General features: G+C 51.2%; 7 protein-coding genes across 7 annotated transcripts; 4 read left to right on the top strand and 3 right to left on the bottom strand.

The window, feature by feature from the left end:
* Positions 1-2,256: 2,256 nt before the first annotated feature.
* Positions 2,257-6,668, top strand: PV10_08033 (calcium-translocating P-type ATPase, PMCA-type; the record flags this gene model as incomplete). The annotated part of the gene is made up of 3 exons (XM_016373004.1): positions 2,257-5,265; positions 5,321-5,703; positions 5,759-6,668. 3 exons carry the CDS (start codon positions 2,257-2,259, stop codon positions 6,666-6,668), a joined length of 4,302 nt encoding a protein of 1,433 aa, XP_016219915.1.
* A 1,482-nt stretch (positions 6,669-8,150) lies between these two features.
* Positions 8,151-8,833, top strand: PV10_08032 (uncharacterized protein; the record flags this gene model as incomplete). Its single annotated transcript, XM_016373003.1, has 2 exons — positions 8,151-8,741; positions 8,801-8,833. The coding sequence occupies 2 exons, from the start codon at positions 8,151-8,153 to the stop codon at positions 8,831-8,833; spliced, it is 624 nt and encodes a 207-aa protein (XP_016219914.1).
* A 521-nt stretch (positions 8,834-9,354) lies between these two features.
* PV10_08031 (uncharacterized protein) lies at positions 9,355-11,138 on the top strand. Its single transcript, XM_016373002.1, has 4 exons — positions 9,355-9,832; positions 9,912-10,006; positions 10,066-10,650; positions 10,707-11,138. The coding sequence occupies exons 1-4, from the start codon at positions 9,538-9,540 to the stop codon at positions 10,902-10,904; spliced, it is 1,173 nt and encodes a 390-aa protein (XP_016219913.1). The 5' UTR covers positions 9,355-9,537; the 3' UTR covers positions 10,905-11,138.
* Positions 10,074-12,244, bottom strand: PV10_08030 (uncharacterized protein). The gene is made up of 4 exons (XM_016373001.1): positions 11,980-12,244; positions 11,615-11,852; positions 11,399-11,527; positions 10,074-11,330 (listed from the first exon to the last, which is right to left on the bottom strand). The coding sequence occupies exons 1-4, from the start codon at positions 12,130-12,132 to the stop codon at positions 11,221-11,223; spliced, it is 630 nt and encodes a 209-aa protein (XP_016219912.1). The 5' UTR covers positions 12,133-12,244; the 3' UTR covers positions 10,074-11,220.
* Positions 12,245-12,457: 213 nt separating this feature from the next.
* Positions 12,458-13,915, bottom strand: PV10_08029 (uncharacterized protein). The gene is made up of 2 exons (XM_016373000.1): positions 12,691-13,915; positions 12,458-12,634 (listed from the first exon to the last, which is right to left on the bottom strand). The coding sequence occupies exons 1-2, from the start codon at positions 13,795-13,797 to the stop codon at positions 12,542-12,544; spliced, it is 1,200 nt and encodes a 399-aa protein (XP_016219911.1). The 5' UTR covers positions 13,798-13,915; the 3' UTR covers positions 12,458-12,541.
* Positions 13,916-16,544: 2,629 nt separating this feature from the next.
* Positions 16,545-20,536, top strand: PV10_08028 (uncharacterized protein). Its single transcript, XM_016372999.1, has 2 exons — positions 16,545-18,329; positions 18,386-20,536. The coding sequence occupies exons 1-2, from the start codon at positions 17,551-17,553 to the stop codon at positions 19,527-19,529; spliced, it is 1,923 nt and encodes a 640-aa protein (XP_016219910.1). The 5' UTR covers positions 16,545-17,550; the 3' UTR covers positions 19,530-20,536.
* PV10_08027 (uncharacterized protein) lies at positions 20,433-23,648 on the bottom strand. The gene is made up of 3 exons (XM_016372998.1): positions 22,439-23,648; positions 21,903-21,967; positions 20,433-21,407 (listed from the first exon to the last, which is right to left on the bottom strand). The coding sequence occupies exons 1-3, from the start codon at positions 23,423-23,425 to the stop codon at positions 21,374-21,376; spliced, it is 1,086 nt and encodes a 361-aa protein (XP_016219909.1). The 5' UTR covers positions 23,426-23,648; the 3' UTR covers positions 20,433-21,373.
* Positions 23,649-24,480: the final 832 nt, after the last annotated feature.

Raw genomic sequence — 24,480 nt, 5'->3', positions numbered from 1 at the left:
TGATAATACTTGTCCTGGCCGTTCCGGTGAGAACACCAAGCCGGTGGACAGGATGTGGACATTTTCTCCGTACCCTCCCTGCCTCCTCGTCGTCATGATGAAGGGAGACCATGATGGATGATGATTGGTGGTGCGGACAATAATGTCGAGGCAGCGAAAGAAGACCCAGACGTTATCGAAACGGGCACGCCGGTTCAGGACGTCGTGGTATCGTGGCAATTTCGAGCGTGGCAGTGCAGAATCACGGACAGGGCCCGCGTCAACTGATTGGTCTCGGATGTGAGGCGAGCATAACCTCCCGGTCTATGGTGGATCTCGGTAGGTTGGAATGTGATGTAAAGTTGTAAACTCGTGTGTATGAGGGGTTTTAAAGGATGGCTGTCTGAGACTGCGGCTCGTGACAGTCATCCTCAAAGCAATGGTGACAGGGTGCGTTATGCGTGATGGTGGCGGTGTGAGTTTCAATCACAAAGACAAATAAAAGACAAAAAATGTAACAAGGAATGATATTTGAGAAGTCTGCGGGAGACAAACACGCCTGATGTGCGCAGGCATGTACGTACATCATGATACTACCCATGTAGTAACAATGTTCAGTGTAGTAAGTAAAGTAAGGTACTTGATGCCCAGGGGCACCTCCTCTATTGCGAGGTACTACCTAAGGTTAGGTTAGGTACCTGCTCGTACTTGTAGGCATGCTGGGTTGGCACTTGATGCGCCGAGACATTCCAAGTCTTCGGAGTCTTGGAGGTTGAAAAAGCTTGGGGGAGCTTGACCCAGAGCTGCAAGGTCAGGCGCCAGTGAACAAGCTTAGTTAGGTAGGTGAGAATTTAAGCCTAATGGTGGGCCGAAGGGCCACTGGCGGTGCCAACTTGGACCTCCAAGTAAGATGTCGTGGGTATCTACCTAGGTAGGGAAGTACCTACTCCGTAAGTCAACAGAGAATTACACTTCCTCGCCTTGAAGTTAAAAAAGCCATCATCCCTAGATGATATATAGTATCGCCTAAAGGTAGTCAAGGGTCCAACGAGTCTGGTAGCGGGTCATGCCCGGAGGGCAAATGAGATTGTGGGAAGCATCCCTAATCATGGTGAACCTGACATCAGATCCGGGGCTTGGGCACACATGGGCACCCACTGGCCGGGCATTTCCTTACTGACACAGTCATTAGCTCCAAAGCTATGACTCCAGTAGGACAATTATTATTGCCACGTCTGCGTCTACGTTTGCGTCCTGCGTGCCTGCGTACCGGAATCCTTGTCAAAACTGACCTCTCGCTTACATATGTACCCTACGGAGTATGTACTCATATGCATGTTCCTCACCAGCCGATCGATGGCATTTGCGACGCGGCCCGGCTCTGACTGGACGTTTTCGGGCGCGTGTTTTACGCCCCACAGTATTTACCCTTAGGCCTTTTATGAAGTACATAGATCAGGGCTCAGACACAAACGATCTGGTTTTTTAGCCAGCCAGCCAGCAACATCCTTCTCTAACAATCTAAGATCTGCCCTAAACCTAACTAGGAGCTTCGGCCTCTAAGTCCGTCCGTCGATGACCAACTAAATAATACATAGTACTCTACTCGTACTCCTCGGACTCACAACACACACCAAACACGACACCCGTTCACAATACATCTTGAACATCCTTTTGTTTCTATCCCACTACACGTTCATGTCTTCCCTCGTATTTCATTCCTTTCTTTTTATGTCCATACCATGACTCGACATTACACTCTTGCTCATGGTCAGACTTTGCCTGGGTGTACTTGCCTGATGGGGTGACCGACTTCAATCGTGGACCTTCTTGTGTTGACATGTCCTTTCCAGACTTCAACAGACAAACCACGTCTGCCCAGACTTGACACCACTCGACTCATGCCTGTTTTCACCAGATCTTGCTTTCAGAAAAGTCATAGAGACTATTCTGACGCCTATTCACGACTTCGACTTCACGGTGACTGGCACCCCGAGCTCGTGGGTCACTTACAACCTTGATCTTACTACTTGGTCTGTTTGGCCACACAACTGACTCTGTCAAAAAACGACTGACAATCACAATTTTCTGCGCAAACAACATCAACTCTACCAATTTACTTCTTTCCTTCGTCTTTGGCATACCTAATGGAATCCCCCTTACCGACCTTCATGTCACCTGCACTTGGTCTTGCGTCCTACTAATTACTCTCACTTGAATTTAAGCAACAATCACTTGTCCACTGTTTTCCTTCCTCCCCCGTCCGTCGCTGTCGCCATGGATCCTCCTGTCGACGACCACGACCCTGAACAACCACCCAAACCGCTTCACCAGCGCACCAGAGCACCCACAATCAGCATCGATGACACTTCCATCAATCCCCGACCTGATGCTCCCCCTAGCGCCTCCTCTGACAAACCAGGTCCTTTACCTCGAATTCAGACTACTGGCTTAGAGTCACCCTCTCTCGCGTCCCCGTTTTCCTTGTCTCCTACCGACCAACGATTATCCATCGACACCCGTGGATCTCGACCCACCTCACCGCACAATGTCTCGTCTCCCAGAGGACAGGCCCTGGATGGAGCTGGTGCACAGACCTTCTTGTCTGTCCCTGGTTCAAGAGCGAGGGGTACGTCAGTAGAGTCGGAGCTCTCGCAATCTTCCGATTATGGCGGTGAAACTCAGATCGAATCTCTGGCTTCCACAGCCGGCGATCCCCTCAGCAAGTCGTCCTTTTCCAATAACAACGAGATCATGAACGACGAGTCCGCATTACACCCCGATCCTGGCACCGAAGACGACTTCAAAGTAGAGAACAACAAATTCGCCTTCAGTCCCGGTCAACTCAACAAAATGATAAACCCCAAGAGTTTGGCCGCCTTTCACGCCCTGGGTGGCCTTGGTGGCCTCGAAAAAGGCCTCCGTACCAATCGACACACCGGCCTGAGCAGCGATGAAGTGGGTCTCGATGGCACCGTTGATTTCAGTGACGCTGTCCAAGCAGGAGTTGTTTCTAATGAAAAGTTTGGCTCCGTCAAGAGGACCATGACTGCTAGTTCAATGACACAGCCAGCCAAGACCTCGGACAACTCCTTTCACGACCGGAAACGCATATTCAAAGACAACCGACTGCCCGAAAAGAAATCAAAGACTTTCTGGCAACTGGCTTGGACCGCATACAACGACCGTGTCTTGATCCTTCTCTCTGTTGCCGCAGTCATCTCTCTTGCTCTGGGCATCTACCAAAGCGTCCGCCCTGTTCAAGCTGAAGAACACGAAGCTCGAGTGGAATGGGTCGAGGGTGTTGCAATTATGGTCGCCATTCTTGTCGTTACCTTCGTCGGTGCTTTGAATGATTTTCAGAAGGAGCGTCAGTTTGTCAAACTGAACAAGAAAAAGGAGCAGAGAAATGTCAAGGTTATTCGTTCTGGCAAATCACAAGAAATATCCGTCTATGACGTTTTGGTCGGCGACATCATGCATCTTGAACCCGGGGACCTTATTCCTGTCGACGGCGTCTTTATCGATGGCCACAACGTGAAATGTGACGAGTCATCTGCCACCGGAGAGTCGGACATTATTCGTAAGACCAGAGCCGACGAGGTCTATCACGCCATCGAAGCCCACGAAAATCTCAAGAAAATGGACCCTTTCATCCTTTCAGGCGGCAAGGTTTCTGAGGGATTTGGCACCTTCCTCGTAACATCCGTGGGCGTCAACTCTAGCTACGGCAAGACCTTGATGTCTCTCCAGGATGAAGGCCAGACTACTCCACTGCAGTCGAAGCTGAATATCCTCGCTGATTACATTGCAAAGCTCGGCTTGGCTGCTGGTCTTCTTCTCTTTGTCGTCCTCTTCATCAAATTTTTGGTCCAACTGAAGAATATTCAAGGTGGTTCTCAATCAAAGGGTCAACAATTCCTGCAGATTTTCATTGTCGCCGTGACCATCATCGTCGTCGCCGTTCCCGAAGGCTTGCCACTCGCCGTCACCTTGGCCTTGGCCTTTGCGACCACCCGAATGCTCAAAGACAATAACTTGGTTCGACTTCTCAGGGCGTGCGAAACTATGGGGAACGCGACGACAGTCTGCTCAGATAAAACAGGCACCCTCACAGAGAACCGAATGACAGTCGTGGCCGGTTCCCTCTCCACTGCTTCAAGGTTCGGCGACAGTGAAGAAGTCGTGCCTGACGCCGCAACCCACGAATTGAAGAAATCCGACCATGTGTCTGCTGATGTTTCCTCCGCTGAATTCTACAAAACTCTTGCCAAAGAGACTCAGGTGCTCCTCAAGGACTCAGTTGTCCTCAATTCGACAGCTTTTGAAAGCGAGGAAAACGGGAAGCGCATCTTCATTGGTTCCAAGACAGAAACAGCGCTTCTTCAATTCATCGTCGATCATACTCCAATTGGATCCATCAGTGAGGAACGTGCCAACTGCGAAGTCGTGCAGATGTTTCCTTTCGACTCTGGCCGTAAGTGCATGGCCGTCGTCATCAGGCTTCCTGATGGCGGATGTCGCATGTTGGTCAAGGGAGCTTCCGAAATATTAATCTCAAAGTGCTCGCGGATTATCGCTGATCCTACAAAGAGCACAGTCGATTCGGCCATCAGTTCCGCGCAGATGCAGACATTGAACGAGATTGTGGAAAACTATGCCTCCAGATCTCTCAGAACAATTGGACTCGTCTACCGGGACTTTCCCGAGTGGCCCCCGCAGGGTTGTGCTTCAATCGATGACAAGAAACAAGCCGAGTTCGATAAAGTGTTTGAGAACATGATTTTTCTTGGGGTGGTCGGTATTCAGGATCCTTTACGTGCTGGTGTCAAGAAGGCGGTGCGCGATTGCCAGGTCGCAGGTGTTTTCGTTCGCATGGTGACAGGTGACAACATAATGACGGCCAAAGCCATTGCGACCGAGTGTGGCATCTTCACCCCTGGCGGTATTGCAATGGAAGGCCCAATCTTTCGGAAGCTGAGCAGAAAACAGCTCAAACAGGTCATCCCTCGCCTTCAAGTGCTGGCTCGATCAAGTCCAGAAGACAAGAAGCGTTTGGTGCAGACTCTGAAGGATCTCAAGGAAACTGTTGCTGTCACTGGTGATGGGACCAATGACGCCCCGGCATTGAAAACCGCAGACGTGGGCTTTTCAATGGGAATCGCCGGCACAGAAGTCGCTAAAGAGGCTTCAGCTATTATCTTAATGGACGACAACTTTGCCTCCATTGTCAAAGCCATTTCTTGGGGTCGGACGGTGAACGATGCGGTCAAGAAATTTCTCCAGGTGAGTGTCAATGACGCTTGGTGCACAGTACTCACTAATTCGGCTTCTGTTGCAGTTTCAAATCACGGTCAACATCACTGCCGTGTTTCTCACTTTTATCTCTGCTGTGGCGAGCTCAGATGAGTCGTCGGTCTTGACGGCCGTGCAACTTCTCTGGGTTAACCTCATCATGGACACATTTGCAGCATTAGCACTGGCAACGGACCCTCCGACAGCCTCGATCCTGCGCCGCCGGCCCGAACCCAGGACAGCACCTTTAATCAACCTAACCATGTGGAAGATGATTATCGGCCAATCCATTTATCAGCTTGTCGTGACCCTCATCCTCAATTTCGCGGGTGAATCCATCTTGAGCTATGAAACAGCAGACGAGCAGAACAGACTTCAAAGTACTATTTTCAACACCTTTGTCTGGATGCAAATATTCAATCAATACAAGTAAGTCTGGGTGTCTGAATCACAAGAGGCCATTCTGACATGATTGACATCATAGTTGCCGACGGCTGGATAATAACTTCAACATCTTTGAAGGGGTGTTGAAAAACTACTGGTTCATCGGAATCCAATTCGTGATAATTGGTGGCCAGTGTCTGATCATGTTCGTTGGTGGCCAAGCGTTTTCTATCCACAAGATCAACGGAGCGCAATGGGGCTACTCGATTGTGCTCGGAGCACTTTCTATGCCTGTGGCTATTGTTATCAGATGTATTCCTGATGAGCTTTTTGCGCGTCTGATTCCGAGTTTCTCACGACGACGGAAAGATGGACCGGAACTGCTGGTCGAGGACGAAGAGGCACAAGTCCGAAGATGGAATCCAGGGGTGGAGGAAATCCGAGAAGAACTCACGTTTCTCAAGAAGATTCGTGGCGGCCGTATGTCGGAGTTAGCATACAAGTTACAACACCCTCGCGAGAGCATGATTCCACGGTCACGGAGTCCCTCGCGTTCTCGATCCGACACCAATCTGCCACAGACTCCTGAAGGGGACCTTCCTTCATCAGATGCTGTAACGTCGCCGACATCACCTGCAACGCCTGAGCGAGCTCGAAGGCGAACAAGAGCAAGCTCGAATGCGTTTGGTCCCGCAGCAGCTATGGCAGGCATCGTTGCAGGGAGTATTGCAGGCGCGTGGTCGCCTATTGACCGCCGCGCCGAAGATCCTAGCGAAACGATTCGATTCAGTCGATCGCGATCTCATTCTGGCGTCGAGGGAACTGCAGGAATGGAAATTCATCCCGCCACAGCTGCTACCGACCCTGTGTTTGCAGAGAGTATCCCTCAGGACGGTATCCCACCAAGCCAGAATCCTGATCTCGCCCCCCACTTTGAGCACGCACCACCACATAGCCCTTCGGGTCGAACCAAAGGATCACACTCGAGACAGCCGTCGTCCAACGTTTGAAGATGGCACTCAATTACGGACAATGGCGCGAGCTTCACTCGCAGTCATTAAAAGATCGACATTAGAGCTGCGGAACTCACCGCACGCAAAGCTCATATTTTCAACTCCTGTTGCCGGGACAGGGCCACGAGGACTGATTGTCGATGGCCACCAGAGCAGCTAGAACGTCCAACCAGGGCGATGTATAGACACCGTGGTTCAGGGTTGGCAGATGAGTCATCGACGTGGTGAAGGCTGATACTGGCTGGACATAGATGGAATGTTCAGAGTGATGGGCCAACCTGGCAGCATTGGCACCTCTACAGAACTTGAAATGGACTGCAATTCGCTGGACAGAAAGCGCAGCAGGCACTTTTAGATGGTCGCGAACGCCCCTTTTTGCTTGTCTGCACATGGGCTCGTCTTATACGAGGTACGGGATACGATAGGGGATCGAAGCTGGTGTGTCCCCAACAAGTATTCCACAAGGTGTGTTCCTTTTTTGAACGAGGTTATCCATAGAAAAATTAGCCCAACGATAAGACTATGAAGTCACTTCTAGGCATCTGAGGCACGCCTTACGCTTAACACCGTGGTCGATCGACATACGTACGTGTGAAAAAAGGCCAAATGCCTCAGGTACCTAGGTACCTTACACATCTCATCTCATGAATGAGGATAAGGCTCGAGTACGATACGGCGATGATTGCGCAAAAGGGTATAGCGTGTATCACGTGGGTCGATGTTGGCAGGCACGGCCGGTTACCCACATAAATCATAAGCCGAGGTATCTTTTCTTCAGGCATGGGTTTTGTGCCTGTCGGGCGACGGCAAGCCTCCCTACGCGGGTTTGTCCAGGGGTCCTAATTGGCGATCTCTCCCTAGACGAGGCCCCTCGGCCACTTGGTCCGCAGTCATCTTCAATCGCCGAAAACTTTGAAGCGGCCAGGCCGGTGAGTGCTCCATCATCATCGACCCGCGATTCGCAAATTTACCCATCAAGACTGTCGTTGATCACAAGTCCCTCAACAATATAGTGCCAATGCGTGATCGCAAATCATGGCTCCATCGTGGTCAAGAATAAATCTTTTTTCTTTTGGCGCTCGTCCATACCACTCCCCATTGTCACCCTTACCCTCATCTACTACACTCATATCAACAGCTGGCTTCCATACCGTCCGACGCCCCCTCCCGTTGCGCACCACCAGTAGAGGTTCCACCTGCATTGCATCGGCCTACCGCTGTTTCGGCAAGGTTCCCACACCATCTTCCTATCTTAGACGGAGAGCGTATGCGACAGGTAGCTTATCCTACACCTGCCCATCTTAACATCGAGATTTCTCTTTCCTGACCGTTGTTCTAGGGCCATCCGTTGTCGTACATAACCAAGGACGTGACCGGGGCCGGCGAATCGTCAATTTCTTGCTGATCAGCACTGTATCCTTTGCCACCGGAGTCTACTTCGCAGTCACCTACGCACCTCCTTTCCTCTCAACTTGGATCATGGGGTCCGTTCCTACCGACCTCGAAACCCTTTCTATATACGAAGCCCCTGATGACTTTTCGCGTGAGGTGGACGAACACATCAGAAATAGTGAACTGGCCAAATCATTACGAGCTCACCCAGACTTTATAGAATCCCGCCCTCACTTGAAGATTCCAGAGGAAGTGCGGCAACATAACTTGACCGCAGGGACATTGGCAGGTCCTAACATGATTACCGTGCCTCCATACTATTTCAACGAGAAAGATGGCAAATCCATGGTTCAGATCTTTTATGTCGGCTCAGACTGTTCGGGCCATCCAGGCATTGTGCATGGAGGCTTTCTAGCAACCATGCTTGACGAGGGACTGGCGAGATGTGCTTTTCCCGCAATGCCTAACAAGGTCGGAGTAACAGCGAACCTGCAAATCAACTATCTCAAGCCCACAATGGCGGGCCAATTTCTCGTTCTCAAGGCCAAGACAACACGTATCGATGGTCGCAAGGCGTGGGCTGAAGGTTGGATTGAGAGTCTTGAGGTTGCTGAAGGAGAAGAGCCTCAAAAGCTCGTCGAGGCCAACGCCTTGTTCGTTGAGCCCAAGCATGCCAAGGTTTGTCTCCCATAAGGAAGCGAGCAGAAAACAACTCAAAGTACTGACCCCATCTACAGGTCCTTAAGTCTCTCTACCGTGCGGCCGCCTAAGAGGATGCATGCCCGATTATTGGATTTTGCTTTCATCTCAGCGATGCCTATTCGCCCAAATAGAACGGCGACATGAGGACATGTTTTGCTATTCAGTTGGTTATCTGGAGGCTTGAAGTCGCATTCACCGTTATAGAGCGTGATAGGAGCTCGGTAGGTCACCTATCGATCAATCAATCGAGGAGGATGGCCAGGCGACAATTCGGCCCATTCGACCTTGTTCGGAGATTCAAATGAAGAGACCTATATCTAATGGAGACACGTCGACTTTGGAACTATATGACGAAATTGTACTAGGAGCCATTACGAACTGAGGACTCCATGATAACAACAGCACAATGTCACTTTCAATACTAGACCAATAGATAGATCAACTTGCAGTCGAAATATTACTTCCTTTTTGTAGGCAGGTATACTTAGCGTGTTACTAGACCCCCAAGCTTCTGGTAGCGGCTTGGCATACGCAGCTCATGGAAGGACCGATTGGAGAACTGACGGCAGGCGCTCACCATCACCAACGACGGAGCTGCTGCTGCTCTATCTGGCGCAGGACAGCATTGGTTCGCAGTTATCTCTTCACGACACAATCCGCAATTCAGCTTCTCAACCAGTTCTGTCATTACCAGCCCTTCATCGGAGGACAAATAATGGTCTAATAGAGAGATCAGCATTTCCCGTCCTGTACCACACCCTTCTCCTTCGCAATGACCACCAAATATCTCGCCGTCTCCGTCCCCTCATCCATCACCCCCTCTGGTCATAAAGACGATGCATTTGCTTCTCTCCAGAAGGCTGTCAACCCCGCGAATGGAGACGTCTTGGGCTTCAACCTTCCAGATTTCAAAGTGGGCACTCTAGATGCTTTATTACAACAGACAGAGGAGCTAGCTAAGCTTGAGGGCTTGTGCAATGCCGTGGTCGGCAAGGTGGGCGATACTCTAAAGAACATCCTCGATGGAGATGAGGACAAGATGGCCCAGCATAAGAGCGTGAATGACAGTACGTTTCCGCTGGTGTCCCACGGCTGTGCATGGCCTCGATCCCCGCTCTTCGCCGCTAACATTTGCACGCTTCGCAGAACCTCTCGACCAATATCTCAAGTCGTTCTCATGGAACAAAGTCAAGTATCGAGCAGACAGGCCTATCTCAGAACTGATCGACTTGCTACAAAAGGTAATGGCCCAGGTCTTTGCTTGTTTTCTTTCGAACCCATCTAATAATGTTGTGAACAGGAAGCCAACTCAATCGATAATGATGTCCGGTCCAAATACAACCAATATAACAATCTTCGCACTACCCTACAGACCTTGTACCGCAAGCAAACAGGCAACCTCTCAACCAAATCTCTCGTTTCCATAGTCAATCCTGACGTCCTCGTTTCCGATTCGGAACACCTCGAAACCCACTTGATTGCTGTCCCCAACAATTATGTCAAAGATTTCCTCAAAACGTACGAAACCCTCGCCCCTTTCGTTGTCCCGAGATCGGCATATTTCATTTCATCCGACGACGAGTTCTCTCTCTATGCAGTAACCACCTTCAAAAAACATTCGCCAGAATTTGTCCACAAAGTCCGAGAGAAGAAATGGATTCCCCGCGATTACAAATTCAAGGCTGGCGGAAAGGAGGAGGAGGCCAAAGAGCTGAAAAGGATTGAAGCCGAGGAGAAGAAGGTCTGGGGCGAGACCTTGCGCTTGGGTCGGACAGGCTGGTCCGAGGGTGTCATGGCTCTCGTTCATGTCGTGGTGCTCAGAGTGTTTGTCGAGACCGTCCTGAGATACGGGCTTCCTCTTGACTATGTCAGTGTGCTCATCAAGGTAGGTTTGCTGTCTGATTTCTGAGGCATTCATGGCTGGTACTGACGTCCCTACAGACTGATAGCAAACGCGAAAAGAAAGCACTCCAAGGCCTGGATTCCGAGTACTCATATCTTGCTGGTAATGCCTTTGGAAAGGACAAGAAAGGTCGGCCCAAGAAGGACGAGGGATCTGGTGGCGGTGACGCAGTTGGTGCCGCTGCAGAGCAAGCCGACTATAGCCCTTACGTACTATACTCGATCGACGTCAACTGAGCCTGTTTATTGCGCTAAGGCTCGTGTGAGGTGTCCTGGGGATTTTGGCGGCGTATGATGATCCGGCCGATAGAGGCCTGGACGATTTTGAGCAACAGAGATAGACATTTTCAGCAGGCGAACCCGGCCGAGTTGCAATTCCTGTCCTAACATGGACGGCCAGCGGTACAACTCGATCAATAGAAGCCACAGGCCCTGCATGACAGAATTCCGTGAATCTAGCGTTTCCGCTTGCAGATACACAGTGTCCTTTGCCCTTGATTGGATGGAATTTTACGTTGGACGTCCATTTTGCCAATTGCAGTTTCGTCAGTCTTCATCGCTGACACTGTCGCTGACCATCGTGAAGTCCCGAATAGTACCCTGCCCAGTAGTAGGCCATCTTTATATTCTCAAGCGTCTGATCTTGAGATGTGCTGCTATCTGCTGAAGCACCAACGTTAGCTGTTTATCCTCACACGGGTGAACAAAGGCTCTTTTCGAGGTGCACGTACCGGCTGTGTTGTTCGAGGGCAAGGGTATTTGTGGGCCGATGAGATTGTTCGATCCAGTCGAAGTGACATTTGACGTGCTTGGTACAGTCTCACCAGCTTTTGTCGTGGTTGCGAATGCTCCATTGTCATCTTTCCCAATATACAAAGTCAGTTGCAGCACTCTGATGTCGTAGCCCGTCCTTCAAGACCAGGTACACGGGAGAATAGATGGCCTACCTTGAGAATGCGCCGAAGCTTCTTGGTTAACTCCGACAGTCTCTTGCTGAGCAAGATGTGTGCCATCGTCTAGGTTTGCATCGCTACGGGGCAGAGCAGCGTCCCCCTTGACTTCCTCCCAACCTGATGGGTCCATGGATACATCTTGGCTGGTGAGGTCGACATCTGTCTCCCCCGCCTCGGCCTCGCGAAGAATCTTCTCCACATCTTCTCCCCGGGCGTGAATACTGTGATAGTACTGTGACACAGTGTCAGCAGAAAGGTCAGAGGTAAGGGGGATACAGTCTGTAGCAGTAGTATAAGAGTGAGAAGGCCGTTGGATAACCGAGTTCAAACCCGGGACTCTTCCAGAATCCGTCACTTACCTCGTACTCCTTGACAGCATCATCCCATGACCGCAACAAAGCAGAGTCATCCCAGATTTCGGCTTGGGCGTGAATGCCGCTCTCAACAGTGGAGTTGCTGGCCATGCCTGCACTGCTGTTTGCGCCCGGCTTTGACTTCTTCGTCCGCGCCATCTGCCGTAGAGGGAGCGGATCCTTCGTAACTTATGGATTCATCCAGGTTGGGAATACACAAGAAAAGACAAGACAAGACAAGACAACCAGTTCGAAAGACGAAACTATGAACGGGAACCTGTCATTATTCGAGGGCGTCGTGCATCGTCGTTCCAATGTCAAGGAACAGCGTTTGCGCATTTCCCAGCCCCCTAGATACAGGAGAGTTTATAGACCAGACGCGCAGTATTTTGCTGCAGGCAATGAGCACGACCTACGAGTACGGCACAACTAAAAACGTCTTGCTAGTAAGTGACATAATCAGATTACCAGATGGAGAATTAAGATGTGCTCCAAAATCAGAAATGCCCGCAACATTAATGGATGTGATAGTTCCTCTAAGGGTGGTATTGTACAAATGCTAGTAACCTCATCTACGTTTTCCGTGGTTTCTAGGTCGTTGTTGAACGACCAGAGGGTTGACACCCTTGTGCTTCGGTCTCGTTTTATAGCCAGATTTAGCCTATGGCACATGTTAGTTCCGAGATTTCCCCCAGAGGCGACTCGGAGATGACTTACCGGAATACCCCACGGGCTAGAAGGAATTCGGTTTCCCTTGGATTTACCTCGACCACCACCATGGGGATGATCCATGGCATTCATGGCCAGACCTCGAACGGTGGGTCGGATATTCAGCCAGCGCTTCCTGCCGGCCTTGCCAAGAGATGTATACCGGTAGTTTACATTGCTGGCGATGCCAATGGTTGCAACAGCATCTCGGTCGATGAGTCGAACTTCGCCACTGGATAATTTGACGGTCACGTAGCCTGCCGTCTTTTCAAGAGTCTTGAGCTGCGCCGGTGAAAGCGCAGACATGTCCAACTCGTTGCCTTCGCCTAGAAGTTTTGAGATCTCCCTTTGAACTGTGTCCTCGCCCTTGCCAATGATGATTCCATGAGTGCCTGCGCTGCGACACAATCTGCCCCCTTCTTCCCGGCTGGGCGCAATGTTGAAGATAGGCGTGCCCACAGGTATCATGCTCAATTTCAAGCAATTGCCCTTGTATGCAGTCTTGGAAGCAAGGACACCGAGGTCGACATGGCCGCCCATTTCGTCAATCAAAGACTGTGGCAAGCCGTTCCTGTAGCTTTCCACAACGTCACCAGCCCGCAAACCCTCCGCAGCCAGAATGTAGGTACGAGTACCAGTTTCAAGGCTTTTGACTAGCGCGATATGGGCAGTGCGGCCAGGATCGTGCTCAATGCGTTCGACCAAATGTCTCCCACCACCACTCCGGTGAAAATCCACGGTGCGAATCCTTCTCTTGTGACCTCCACCTCTGTGTCTGACGACGACGTGACCAGTATTATTTCTACCACCTTTGGCGTGGCCTTTCTTGGGAAATGTGAGGGCTTGCCATGGGCGGCCTTTCCACAGGTGGTCATTCAATGGTCTAATAAGATGGCGCTGGCCGGGAGTTCGAGGAACGTATCGACGCAATCGAATTTCGTGTTTGACGTGGCCAATACTATCAAGTACTGGAGGCAAGTCATCGACAGGAGCGTCCGTGGCTGTTTGACTTGATCGGGCGGCATCAATGACTGAGGCGTATGATCGTCGGGAGACTGGGGTGGGTAGCCTGCATTGTCTGCAGAGGAGCGACAATGGTAATCGAGGCTGTAGCATGGTGACAGAGGGGGCAATGTCGGCTGAAGATGTACCTCAACGCTCAGGAACAAGATGCCATGTGTTGCAGACTCCTCAGCACCGGTGTGCGAAGTACGATTGCTTTGTCGAAGCTTGCATGGTACAGCAACAATTTGACCAGAAACGCTTGCACGCTTTTGGAAATCTGTTCAGGTCGCTTGACTTGCCTATATTGTCAAGGTCTCCCCCTTCCGCCAATGATATTCGTTATCCTGTCGTTGGTTGAATTGATTGCCTATTGGAGTTAGTACATAAAGGTACTGATGTACTCGTACAATTCATCAACTTCACTTCCACATTAACTTCTAATTGTGAAGCCTATCATGTCCATTTCTACGCATCCATGATGATTTCAGTGCTTTATCCGATTGCCTGCATCGATTTGAGATGACCTTTCCGTGCGGCTAGAGTTATAGCGCAATTGATGGGCTGAGTGTCCGGCACCACCACCCACGTAAGCCAGCTTGAAAGGTAAGCATATTTTACTGAGGCCGAAACCTGTATCGATACAAAGGGGTCAAACAATGGCATAGCCTCGTAACACAAAAGTCAATCTGATTGAGGTGATGAAAGACGTCGACGAGGAACCCAAAATGTGAGGAGTACGAGCAGAATTGACCCTTGCGGAATCCGGTCATATGGTAACTAAGGCCGACCGACGAGGCAGATTTATTATGAGCTCAGGGGATTGCTCTCTACTAATGGATGCGGGTGCATGGGTAATGCTCAGTCTAGATGCAAATACTGATCCGGTCACTCCCTTGCAAACATCAAAGAGGCAAAAGCTCGATGCAGAGGCCATGAGTCCGGGAAAGAGGGCAATCAACTCGTGTGCACTACACGAGTCGCGAGTCAGAATGCATCTACAGACGATGAATATACTCGAGTAATTTCCACCCAACAGCAGGAGCTGGTAGGTGTGTGATAGAGACAGGCTAGGGACATCCACCGTTGAATCAGCTCAGAGGGTGAAGTTGACAATCGCATTGGTTCATTTTGTGATGGCCATCACAAGACAAGGTGCGCCCGACCGCGCTGGTGATGAATGAGGAAGGATTTCAGCGTGTTTGGGCTATGGCGTTGATTGCGCGTCGTTCACAGGCATTGAAGAAACGTGATTGGTGGAGAGAAACGAACAAAGACAGAGACCGGTCAGTTCGCAGAGCATCGACTCCCGTGTCATCTTGCGGCTCTGAAAACCCATTCGCTGCTATAGTGGAGAGTGATGAGAATGACAGGTCGCTAAGAGCCTCACTCGTTGGGCAGCAAGGAGTTGGTGATGTTGCGGGCAAATCTCACAAGTTCTCCATCCACGTGATTAGGCAAGCAGAGAGCAACAACCAGGGTCCCGATGCAACGAGTTTGATCACGCTTGTGGCTGACGGTGGGACCAATGGCTGAAGATAAATACCAAGAACAAACACACAATGTATCACGATGCGGCAGGCGAGTACGCAGCCGGGCCCAGTCCGCCGATTCTGTTTTGGGACATGGAGAAGAGACTATGTAGTGTATGAGAATTGTCTACTCTGTAGGTGTAAATCGGATCGTACCACAGTTTGAAATCAGGCACCGGTTAGTTGTTGTTTGACAGACCAAACATGCGATTAAAGCTGTCCGGTGATGACTTTCTCTGCATACCTAGGTCCCTACTACCTCTGTGTAATTGTATTCCTTATTTTAGTTGATGTATGTAGATCAGAGAAAGTCGTAGGATGGAGAAGTATGGACGCGACTGGCTTCGTACCTACCTACCTACCTGAGTTACCTTATTCTTGAGAACGGACTAGAAGCTCCCGGCGTCGTTTAGGGGCGTTTTGGCTGGAGGGGCGCTGGACGCTTTGTCGGGTCCATTTAAGCCTCATGGGTGCCAATAATAACCCTGGAAGCACAAAAGGGCATCCCCGTTTGGGACATTAAGGTAGTTGACGACCGCTTACACCTCCGCCTGCTAAGGCCCGTTCCGCAGCTCCTTGCTGGAAACTTCGGCGCATCGGCTCCCTCAAACCTGGCTCCCCGCGAGTTGCTCAGGCGTGTCATACAACGACCCTTTGTCGATCGCCGTAAAACAACCCAGTAAATATACGAGTAGCCACGGTAGCTAGGTACCTAGCTACTGGCTAACCACTTATGCCTAGGCACCTTAGGTTGTGGGACCTGTTTGGTAATCGACGAACCACTCGATCATCTACCCCAATGCCTTGATATCGCATCTACGATGCGTTTGTTGCCTATGTTGACTCTTTCATCGGCTGGAGAAGGGCTCCTGATCGAGGCCTTTCGGCCTTTCGGTCTTATTCGAGACGATTCTGTGATAGTAAGTTGACAAGGCGTCGTCGAGTGATGCGCGGTCCTACCTTGGATGGAATCACGGGTTTGGCCACCAAGTTGACCCAGGTGGTTCCTGGTCAGAGTGAGCCCACTGTCAGAAAGACAATTGCTTGGCCCATCGAAGGTGCAATGACAGGACACACCAAGTGACCGCTTGTTTCCGTGCGCGACCGAGGGGGATTGGATGTTTGGAGGGGACGCAGCTAAAGAGCAGGCCGCATAGAGGTGACCCGGTGGGTTGGCCAGTGTGGTTCAAGAACGCTGAATTGCCTCTGCAGGCGTGCATTGGACCAACTCTGTAACCCACTGAATGAGTCTCGGTCAACTGCACGCCTGCCCAAAGTCTCTTCTGTCTCTCAGTGTCTGATTCTCTCTGATTCTCTGCCCTTGGATCTCGACCATCGACCCACGAACCCTCCGGCCCACGGCCGACTTGTTTGTTTCTGATCAGAGACAATGAGGGCATCCAATGGCACCCTGGCCGCTCCTACCTGCCAACCACTCATCACCTCTTCTTCCTGCCTGAAGCTTCTCTCTACAGAGTCAGTCACCATTATCCTGACATCTGAGGCCCGCCTGGCTCCTTCACCAGAGCTCCGTCCCTCAGGCCCTCCTCCCTGGGTTGCCACAAGCTCTATCCCACCCAGACGGACCCTCGCCCAGTCCTCCTGTGCCTCCTCCTCCTCCTCCACCATCCAACATCCACCATGAGCTTGCTACGGGATACCATCAGTTCCCGACAAAGACTCTCCACTCTCTGGCCACTCCGGCTGCTTGACTCCAAAAGCCTCTGACAGACCCTTCTGACTCTCTCGTTTTGCCCCCTTCCGCCTACGAGTACAACTCCTTGGGTCCCAAGTCCCGGTCCTCAATTTCCTCCACTCCCTTTGAGCCAGCCATTCATCAGCATCAATCATCTTGGCCTGGAAAGTCAGCCTGTCCCTCTTTACAGGCCAGAAGGCCCCCTTCCGGCTCCTCATCATCCTTCTCCTTCGCTCCTTCGGCCCTGTTGTGTTGGGCCGCCCCGGTACGGTACGGTATCGTGATCAAGTGTTCTCCCTTCAGCCCACCGCAACCAAATCCATACTAAACCAGCACCGTTTCCCTCCCTCTTGCTCCAACTCAATTCTCCTCCATCATCCAAGGTGATTCTTTCGGCGTGATTTTGCTTCATTTCTTCAAAATCGTCATGTTGGCTTCCTGCATGTGCCAACATCCACCACCGTTCTGATTCTTCCCAACTTGACTGCCACCAAGATTCCCCACCTTTCTCACCGCCACTTTCCACACAACAGCGCGCACACACATTCTCCCACACGACACACACAGTCGTTCGCCCACTCACACAACACCTCCATCTCGGCCACGCACATATTGTCGACTCCAAAGTCCGCTGCAGCCATGGCCCTGCAATACCCACAAGAGCCATTTTATGTCTATTCTCAACCTCACTGGCCTGAAAACGTCAAACCGGCCTTGACCGAGGACGATTCTTCCTCTATCCTCGACGATAAAGTTCTCGATCATCCTACTCCCGCTGACATGAACCCATCCGACCCTGGTGACAGCCGTCGTCCCTCGATGCCAAAGTTGGAGCAAGACTTTCCCGCAGCCACTAATCTCTGGCAGGAGAGACCTTCGAGCGTCATGACCTTACATCGCCACTACTCTCAACCCTCCATGCCCTTGAATAGCCCTCATCCTCATCCTTTCTCACAGGTCAACCAGGTCAACTGTCCTCCGCCCATGTTCACTCAGCCCTGGCCGCTATTTGCTCGCTCTGAGGCGAGCACCCCTACTCCTTTCTTTGGCTCGGTACAGGACTCGTTTGATAGTCAACCACACTACCCTGGTGGCCCTGTCAACATTTCCACCTTTACACAGCCTGAACCTTTATCGTCCATCTCCATGTCACCCCAATCCAGTCAGGGAGGATGGGCCTCTGCCACCTCGTCCGATGTTGCTGAAGCTGCCCGGGGTGCGAGACATTCTCGACTTAGAGGTGCCACCCCAACGCTAGTACTGAGGTCAGACGGCATCAGGAAGAAGAACGCAAAGTTTGACATCCCCAGGGATCGGAATCTCCTTAACATTGACACTCTGATCAACTCCACCACGAACGAGGAAGAAAAGAAGGAGCTCAAGCAACAGAAGCGACTGCTGAGGAACCGTCAAGCAGCGTAAGTCTCTATTTACTTCCCCTCACCATTGCCAAGCTAATGTCGCTTTTGAACAGTCTCGACTCGCGCCAGCGCAAGAAGAATCATACCGAGCGCTTGGAGATGGACAAAATAGAATGGGACCAGGAGAAGCGTGACCTTTTGGCCCAGCAAGAAGCTGAACGTGAACAATGGGCTCATCAACAGGAGCAATGGATGCATCGCGTCGCACAGCTTGAACAGATCATCCGCACTGTCGAGTATGAGCGTGATGAAGCAATCCGCACAAAGGTCATTGAGACATCCGAACTCCGAAGAATGAACAATCTCCTCAAGGATACTGTCAAAGACTTCACCAGGCAGAATCAGCAGGCGTCCCGCCCCTTTGCTACTGACTCGTCTGATTCCTTTGCCAGCGACTTCAGTGCCTTTAACGTGGATGACAGTTGGGATGCTTTCAGCCTCAACGAAGTTGACCGTGACCTCAAGATGGAAGATCCTAACCCCAATCCCTTGCACAGGCATACAACACCACAACCGCCTATCTCGACCAATTCAGAGAGCACTGTGGATGCATCAGACAAAGGTTCTGACGTCAAAGTCGAGACGGGAACCTTTAGCTGGAATACCTTCAACATGTGTCTTTTGGCTGGTGCATTCCTCGTCGCTCAGGCAGGCACCAAAACGTCAGGCAGTTCTTCTTCAACCGCGCTGGTGAATCCGGATCTACCAACCCTATCTCAAGACTACCATGCTGAAGCGAGAAACGTTCTCAATGCTGTATTCGGCCCAGGTTCAGATGTCGTTGACCAAAGCTTGCCGAGTCGGCCCGCGCCTCCCGTTGAAGCAGGCTTCAATCATGGTCCAAGCACGCTACAAACGGCCGGATCCGCCTCATCGCTTGAAACCCTCCACTCCACTTTGACCACCCCTTCTCGTCAGCAACAGGTCGCCGCAGCATTCTCTCTGTCCGCCAACTCGTATAACCACATCGCCAATCCCGACACTATCTTTGATGACGATGACGATGACGAGAATGATGCAGGCGAGGTTAAACCCACACGCCTGCAGCAACTCTTTGCCAGAATTCAGGCAGATACCGACCATCTGGACAAGATGAGTGGCATGGGAAGCAAAGCCAGAGAACGAAGCGTCCTCCTTGACCGTGTTCCCGAAAAGGTACTTCGAGATTTCAAGGAGATGATTGCTCGAACCAACTAAAAGGACGATTGCTAGGCACTTGTTCCTACTGACAACACCACAAATGATCATCCTCAAACCATCCAAACTTCTCGTACATGTCAAGAATAACATCCCACCGCAATTCTCTCCATTTCAGCACAAGACTACACGCTCCAGGGCAACAATCTGTGGCACTTGTGCCCGTCCAGTTGGGATGACTCCTCCCTTACCATTACAATGCATTCCCCAAAGGGACTGCCAAATTTACGAATGAAACGACTTTTCTTTTGACGGCCAAGATTTTTCCTCACATGGGTGTTCTGGAATCTACATTCTCATCTTTATATAGCAAAATGAATATACGACGACAGCAGGCGACGCAAGGGCGAGGGCGACGATGAGCCGAGGCGTGTCGCATGATTTTCGGAGACACGCAGATGCTCCAAATTGTGGTTGTATCAAGGTCATGACGTGGGCGTCGGAACTTTGCCACCCTACGGAGTTGGGAAATTCAAGACTGCCAGAGACGAAGGATGCGAAGTAACAATCTGATCGGCAACGATACGATGATGCACGAGTCTTGCTTCTAATGTGAATCAAGGTACAGTAAAGCCAAGGCGTGAACAGAATGCTGGGCTCGGAGAGAAGCGGGCTCCCTGCTGGACCAACTTTGAAATTGATTGGGCCAAACAATCAAGGCAATGAATGAAATGAATGACATGAAATAAAATCAACGAATCCAAGAATGATGATTAACGACAAGTGTGGATCTTGGTAGTAGAAATCACGAAGCATTACGGTCAGGGGAGTTCTCCTGAGGGGAGAAGCCTGACTGGCGCATGAAAGGAGCATGCGAGGATCTAACTAGTTTGTGGGATGATCGGGGATGCGGTCAGGGGACGATGGAGAGAGCGCAAGCAGGGCATCATGGGGACGGTGCAAAGCGTGGTCATGAGCTTACGAGGACACATCTATTTAGCCAAGAAATGAAGCATGGAAGCATGACGCCGAATTAATGGGATGAAACTGATGGGTCTATCCCTCACAGTGAGACTTTTCACACAGGTGACTCGTGCGTGAATTGGAACCGCCCTGTCCATGATTGCAGCATAACGACAATGCCAATAACAAAAATGCCGAGGTCGTAGATGTGTGGTGTGCTATAATGTACAGAGGCTGTTTGGGGACGTGAAATGGGTCGCGTATTCCAAGGGCACAAAGCAGGTCGCGAATCCGACCTCGCCCTCGTCCTCGTCGTACCTGGCGGCCCAGCGGTCTGGCCATCGGGTGACCGTCTCCTTGACTGGCCTGCGGACGGGCCGCAGTCAGGCACCAGTGGCGTAGAATTCAACGAGAGTTGGTGCATGGCGGTATAGAGTTAGCTACTTGTGGTTTCCATTTACAGTTCAGCAGAGAGTAAGCGAGGCCATGGGTGCGTTTCGGGTCTCCTAAATGCTGAGTTGGTCGGCGCTCTGCCCGGAAATGGAAACATCGGCCCGTTGTGGTTCATGTCATGAGGCGAATGCGGATTCGATGCCATCGCGCCGCCCCGATCGCGAAGCCTCACATCTAGGCCGGTACATCATGATGGGGGGCCCAAAGGGCCCCAGGGGATCACCTGAATCGTATGCCAGTGATAAGAAAAAGGATCCGATTGTTCCCACGACGGTTCGAGCGAGGAAGGGGCCGGTATTGAACACGACGCCGTCGTGGGAGCAGTATCGAGAAGCGAGTGGACACTGTGGGTGTTTTTAGCAAGCCAGAGCTCAGATCGTTCGACCGATTTCTCGTCGCGAGGTGGGCCTCTGTGTGCCTAGACTGAACAAGCCAAATATCGCTTCATCGTTCCTCGCGGTGAACTTGAGTTTTGGCTTGAGGCTCGGTCATTTTGGAGGATCGTATTTCTCTTTCCAGATCCTGATGAGGCAAACATGTCAGTAGGGAGCAAGGATAATTCTAAATCAAGTGTAGTGTGGTTGCTTGGATCCTTGAATAGGCCCGATAAGGAGAGCCGGTGTAAGATCCCAGATTCCGAAAGGAACCATGAGGAAAGCCGGCAGCAGTTGAGATATTTCCAGCCACCGAAATTCCACGATTGGCTAGTAATTTGAAGAGCCGTGTCGGAATCTGCTTATTCAAGGTCATGAAGGCCATGGTCGACCAACAGGCCGCACAACGGCCGCAGTGGTGGCGGGCCGCCTCAGGCCAATCGGAGAGGGCTTAACAACCCGTCTCGCAAACCCGTGATGTGGTGGATGAGATGCCAGCGAGTGCTAGCAACCACTCGATAGACGGGGGCTTGTTGGGCCATGACTAGGCAGAGGGCAGCTTGGTTGATGGTGTGATGGGGGTTTCCATGGGGGAGGCAGTCATGCATAGGCGGTTGATCGCGTGAGAGAAAGAGAAACCTACCAAGTATTTCCCAAGGTCTTTGCGCCACTTGTCTCGGCCAGGCGCAAGAGCTGAGCTGCCTTGAACTAGAAAACGGGCCCGAAGCGGGCGGCATGTCAGTCAAGTCCAATGTACAAGGAGATGGTCTATGATTTGATGAAAGGCGATGGTGGGGAAAAACTAATGCAAGGTACACCGCATATGGGGTGTTCCTGGTTTCTGAATGGTAAGTTGACGGCAGAGACGCATGCATTGCTGCCCAAAGTGATGCAGCGAACGACAAACTGCTGTAAGAAAGGTATCCTGTGTATTTGGGGGCCAGCTTGGTGAAGTGGGCGGAGGATCATTTCTTGGGACACATGGAGCGCCCATGCGTAACTGGAGTGGCGCCTCTGTGTCTTATTGATGGTGGGATCACGTGGCAGGGATGAGGATTTCAGATCAAAGGGGCCACTAGTTGCAGAAGGGTCCAAGTCGTGTAGAGAAGAAGAATCATGGCAAGCAAGTGGTGATACTGGGGCCAAGGGTGATAGCAAACAACAGAAATCGAGACTCACCTTGTCCTTCTTTCCCCCAAATCCTTCCAGGTAGCACCAGGCTGCCTCATTCATAGCATCTGTGTCTCCGAGATTTGCGGCGGTCTCGTAGTACTGGCGGGCGGCGGGTTTGTCTACAGCAATTCCCCAGCCATAGCGGAAGCAATTTGCAAGCTCAAAGATGGCCAAGACCAATTCGCCTTTCGCAGCTCCACCCTTTTTCATGCCTGCCTTGAGAGCGTCTGCTTCGATGGTTGCAGAGTTGGAAGCGGCAGCAGAAAGGTAGACGACAGCCTCCTTCAGATCGGGGTCACATCCCCAGCCATGGCGAAGGGACAAACCGTACAGGACTTGAGAAAGAACGTTTCCGGACTGGGCGAGTTGGCGAAACATCTGGGTGGCTTGAGCTAGATCGCCAGATTCGTGAAGACGAATGGCCTCCTGGATGTCAATGTCGCTGGAGGGATCATTGACGCTCCGGGGGCGAGGAGACGCCGGATCAGCGGTTCCCAGATTTGTGACTTGAGGGGAGGGTGATTGAGAACGGATGACGGGGCTTTTGCTGGCCAAGACTGTGGCTCGATGTTCCCACTTTGCCTCTTTGTCTTGACGGTCACCGGAGGCGGTGTATGCGTCATCAATGGAAGGGAGGTTGTCCGGCAGGTTGACCGAGGAGCTACTGGCAGAACGGTCGCGGTTCAGATGAAGACGATGGGACAATCTTCTCTGGTCTTTCTTTCTATCGGCTTCCGGAGATGACGAAGCCGAAACTGCAGGACTAGGGCTTCGATTGAAGCGACTAAAAGAAAGCCTCGAGGTCGAAGGTGTCCTTGGGGGGTCGGCGAACGAGGGTGAGTCGTCGTCGAAGCCGGGGGGTTTTATATACTCCTCGGTGTGGGTGTCTGAGCGCATAAAGGTGAATTCAGTAGCGCGAATGTTCTGTTTAGCGGGAGTGTCATCTTGGTCAATCTTGTCCTTTTTCTTGAGTAACTCCCGCAGACTGGGCATGGTGAATTGGGCGACGGGTGAAGATGGTTTGAAGGGAGTGAGGGAGTGAGGATTGAGATGCGAGGGGCAGGATGGACTGGACGGTTGGAAGTTAAGGACCAAGGTCAGAAGACGATGCGACAATGTCTGTAGACGGTCTGCCTCGACTCTGTCTGATTAAGAGGCATTGCTGTGTGGCGGAGGGAGCATGCGTAGGATCAGATGCGGCGGTAAACGAAGGAATGTGGTGAGAGTGAGAGTAAGAGTGAGAGTGGGTGGAAGGATGATGGTGAGGGTGGGGATGACGTTGAGGCTGAGCGAAGCCATTAATTGGTCAGATTGACATCCAAAAAGGCAGTGTCGACCAACGCTGGGGGCCGAGATTCAACTAGCGATGCATAGCGATGCATATATATCTATGCATATATATATATATATATATATGCACAGGATATGTATCACTATTACATATATGTCTACATACTCATAGTCTATGTAACACAAGTCATACTCGAGTATTTATAATGTCTTGCAGCCAACAGCCTGTCGAGTGAACAAATCTCCTCCACTATTTAGAAACCTCTCCGACCAGCTACTCTAGGAAGCATATCACGTTATTGATTTTGCATATTCCGGCAACTACAAACCTCGACCCATCATTCCCCATCATTTCTTAAGAAATAGTGTCTGAGAATTGCAGTAAGATTTTAATCCTCCAATGCCCCATTCCACTCCTAACCCACTCTCCTTGTGACCTCCAAATGGTACTCGAGGATCAAGTTCAAAATGCGTATTGACCCATATCGTGCCCGCCTGTAAACGCCTACCGATAGCATTGGCTCGATCGATATTTCTGCACCATACAGAAGCTCCCAGCCCATAGTTGGTGTCATTGGCCTTTCTGACGGCTTCCTCGTCAGACTTGAAGGTCAACACGGGGACAATTGGGCCTGTCTCGCAGTGTTAGTCAAGCTTTTGTCAGGCCATATGTTTATCTCCCAGTGGAATGAATGGATCCTACCAAAAGGTTCTTCCTTGACAATCCGCGAATCCTCTTTCGGGCGATCGATGATAGT

This window comes from Exophiala mesophila, assembly GCF_000836275.1.
Source record: "Exophiala mesophila strain CBS 40295 unplaced genomic scaffold supercont1.6, whole genome shotgun sequence".
NCBI lineage: Eukaryota > Fungi > Ascomycota > Eurotiomycetes > Chaetothyriales > Herpotrichiellaceae > Exophiala > Exophiala mesophila.
This window is presented reverse-complemented; position numbering and strand designations above follow the sequence as displayed.